This window comes from Equus quagga, unplaced genomic scaffold, assembly GCF_021613505.1.
Source record: "Equus quagga isolate Etosha38 unplaced genomic scaffold, UCLA_HA_Equagga_1.0 204777_RagTag, whole genome shotgun sequence".
Lineage (NCBI taxonomy): Eukaryota > Metazoa > Chordata > Mammalia > Perissodactyla > Equidae > Equus > Equus quagga.
In genome coordinates this window covers 1-3,177 of record NW_025798737.1, presented here as the reverse complement: position 1 = coordinate 3,177, position 3,177 = coordinate 1, and the positions used below count along the sequence as shown (strand labels likewise).

Here is a 3,177-nt window from a genome sequence, read left to right as displayed (position 1 = left end):
AAATACACCATAATATGAATGATTCCTAATTTCTCATTGTATTTTTCTACTTTCCAAATTATCTCTAATGATTATGTACGAACTTGGGCAAATTGCTTAATCTTTCTGAGCCTCATTTCCCTTATTTGTAAAATGGGAGTAAGAACAGTAAATACATAATAGGAATGTTTTGAGGATTAAATAATATAAGGTGTGTATTATTTTATACTACAAAGCATAACAGTAAAATACAAATGATGATGATGATGATAGTGAATTTCTCTGGAAAGTCTGGGTCAGAATAGAATCTCATGAATGGAAGGGAAGGGAGAATAAACCTTGACTTGGATCACTGCACCGTGTTGTTCCCTCTTTATCCTTAGAGAGATTGACTTTATGTGCAGGTGGCTGACCATCTTTCCCATTAGGTATTCCAAGATTTATGGTTCTTTGTACTTGAAATTTAATAAAAATGTTTTTAAATGAATAGAAATGAAAAATAACTTTGGAAGTAAATCCTATGGCATTGCCCTTATAAACCAATCTCCCATCTGAGTCCAACATACAACCATTGAGATCTAATTATGCTCAATCTTTATTGAGCACCTTTTAAGTGCCAGCCACTGTGCTACATACTTTTATATTATCTCACAATGGCAATCCTAGGTGATTGAATTATTAGCTCCCTCTGAATATGAAGAAACTGAGTTTCTGAGAGGTCAAGTAAGTTGCCCAACATCATTCAGCTGGAGAGTGGAGAGTCCCACAAAATCTGAGTCCAGCACCTGGGGTCTTGCTGACTGGGATGCTGCCTCCTAGAGCAGTTTTCACATGACAGCCCAGACACCAACTGTGCAATCTTAGGCGGGCCTTTGATCTTACATCAGAAAGCCCTTATTGATTATTTTTGGAGTGTAACAACTAGATAGAAACAATGTGCATGTGTTACATTTACTGTAATTCTGAACAAAGACAAAATATGGTAGAATTTCTTTCTCATGAACAAAATGCTTAGGTTATTTATCTGCTACCAAAGTTTTTTTTGGGGGGGGTGTACTCAACGATCATATTATTTTGGGTTATAGCATTCTCCTCCAGTCGTGGAAACTAGCTGGCTATTTCTGAAGCTCTTTCCCCTCTCTATCCTGTAGGTAAACACAACCATCTGATCAAACCATTTTCAGAATTTTAGAAGAGAGTAGAAAAATAATTTTGCTGTAAAATACATATATTCCCTACTAGGAAATTTCTGGGAAGTGGGGAAACTTCATAAGCCTGGGCAGAATGTCCCAGGAAATGACAATTATTTATTTGTGCCTGCCTCAGGCATTGACATTGGTTATTGCTCTCCTAACTTTCAATCACACCTTAATTTGGCTCCTCTGAGTGGAAACCCTTTGTGCCAACCTCAGTAAGTCTATGCCCCAGGCATTTCTATTCTTCTTCTTTGACTTCTGCAAACCATTTACTAGGATCCTAAGTCTCCTGGAGATGCAGACACTGGAGCTTGTCTAAGTCCTTACATTATATGGTAGAGAATCCTCTTTACTGTTCTGCCATTACCCAGTGTCATTTGCCATGATGTTTTTCAACCACAATAATGAAAAGGTTGTACACAGTCCTGCAGGATTTAACTTCCTTTGTCTCCACTCTCTACCAACCTACCCTTGACAATGAATCATTAATAACCAGCAATAATCCTCCTTTTGTTGCTAATGTACTCACAGAGCTTACTGTAGTTTCCCAAGCTTATTGATTGATGCACCAGAAAAGTTGTGAAGCCCAGCTTCCTAATGTCAACCTAATTATCCTCCCTCCTAAAAGATAACCCTATTTTATCCTGGAAACAGCCATACTGGAAAAGATATTTGATATGGTCCTAGGCACTTAAGAGTCAGTGACAATCTTTGTTGGCATTTATGGGGCTCAACAATCTTTGCTGAATTTAATAGAACTTTTAATCTTACAGCAATGTGGGAAACCTCAGTCCCCTTATTGAAACAGAATATTAGAATCATTACTAGACCTGAATAGAGCTTTCTGACTCCCTAGTTTTGGGAAACTTTCTTATACCATGTAATTTGTGTCCCTGTAGAAGTAACCTCTTTGTCGGTGCTTGGGGCAGAGAATCCATGGACACCAAGAACAATGTGACTGAATTTGTGTTATCTGGCCCTTTCCAGAGGAGGGAGATGCAGCATGTGTGCTTTGTGGTCTTCTCCCTATTCCATGTCCTCACCATCCTGGGGAACCTTCTGGTCATCATCACCATCAATGCTAGCAAGACCCTGAATGCTCCCATGTATTTCTTCCTCAGCCACCTGTCTTTTACTGATATGTGCTATCCTTCCGCTACCACACCCAAGATGATTGTTGACACTTTCATGGAGCACAAGACAATCTCCTTCAATGGCTGCATGACCCAGCTATTTTCTACCCACTTCTTTGGTGGCACTGAAATTTTCCTCCTTACAGCCATGGCCTATGATCGCTACATGGCCTTCTGTAGGCCCCTGCACGACACAGCCATCATGAATTGGCAGAAGTGTGGCCTGCTGGCCGGGGCCTCCTGGGTGGCTGGCTTTCTGCATTCCATCCTGCAGACTCTCCTTACAGTCCAGCTGCCCTTTTGTGGGCCCAATGAGATTGACAACTTCTTCTGCTATGTTCATCCCCTTCTGAAGCTGGCCTGTGCAGACACCTATGTGGTGGGGCTCATTGTGGTGGCCAACAGTGGCATGATCTCTTTAGTGTCCTTCATCATCCTTATCATCTCCTACATAGTCATCTTACTGAACCTGAGAAGCCAGTCATCTGAGGGCCGGCAAAAGGCTCTGTCCACATGTGGTTCACACGTTGTCACTGTCCTTTTGGTCCTTGTGCCCCCCATGTTCATGTACATTCGTCCCTCTACCACCCTGCCTGCTGACAAACTTGTGATCCTCTTTAACATTGTCATGCCACCTTTGCTGAACCCTCTGATCTACACGTTGAGGAACAGTGAGGTGAAAAATGCCATGAGGAAACTGTTGCCATGAGGAAAATGCCACAAAGCCCCCCCAAGGGGGCCTCAGGGAAGAAGTGACACTACAGGAAACCTCATCCAGCCTGGAACTTGGGAGACTCTGATCTTGTAGAATCTAACGTAAGCTTTGGAGCTCCAGTTGGAAGCTTGTAATGACAACTCTCCTCCTAGCT

At 41.9% G+C, this 3,177-nt stretch overlaps 1 protein-coding gene across 1 annotated transcript; it reads left to right on the top strand.

Moving 5' to 3' along the window:
- The first annotated feature begins 2,111 nt into the window (after window positions 1–2,111).
- LOC124233551 (olfactory receptor 4S1-like) lies at window positions 2,112–3,017 on the top strand. The gene has a single exon (XM_046650694.1). It carries the CDS (start codon window positions 2,112–2,114, stop codon window positions 3,015–3,017), a length of 906 nt encoding a protein of 301 aa, XP_046506650.1.
- The last annotated feature ends 160 nt before the right edge of the window (window positions 3,018–3,177 follow it).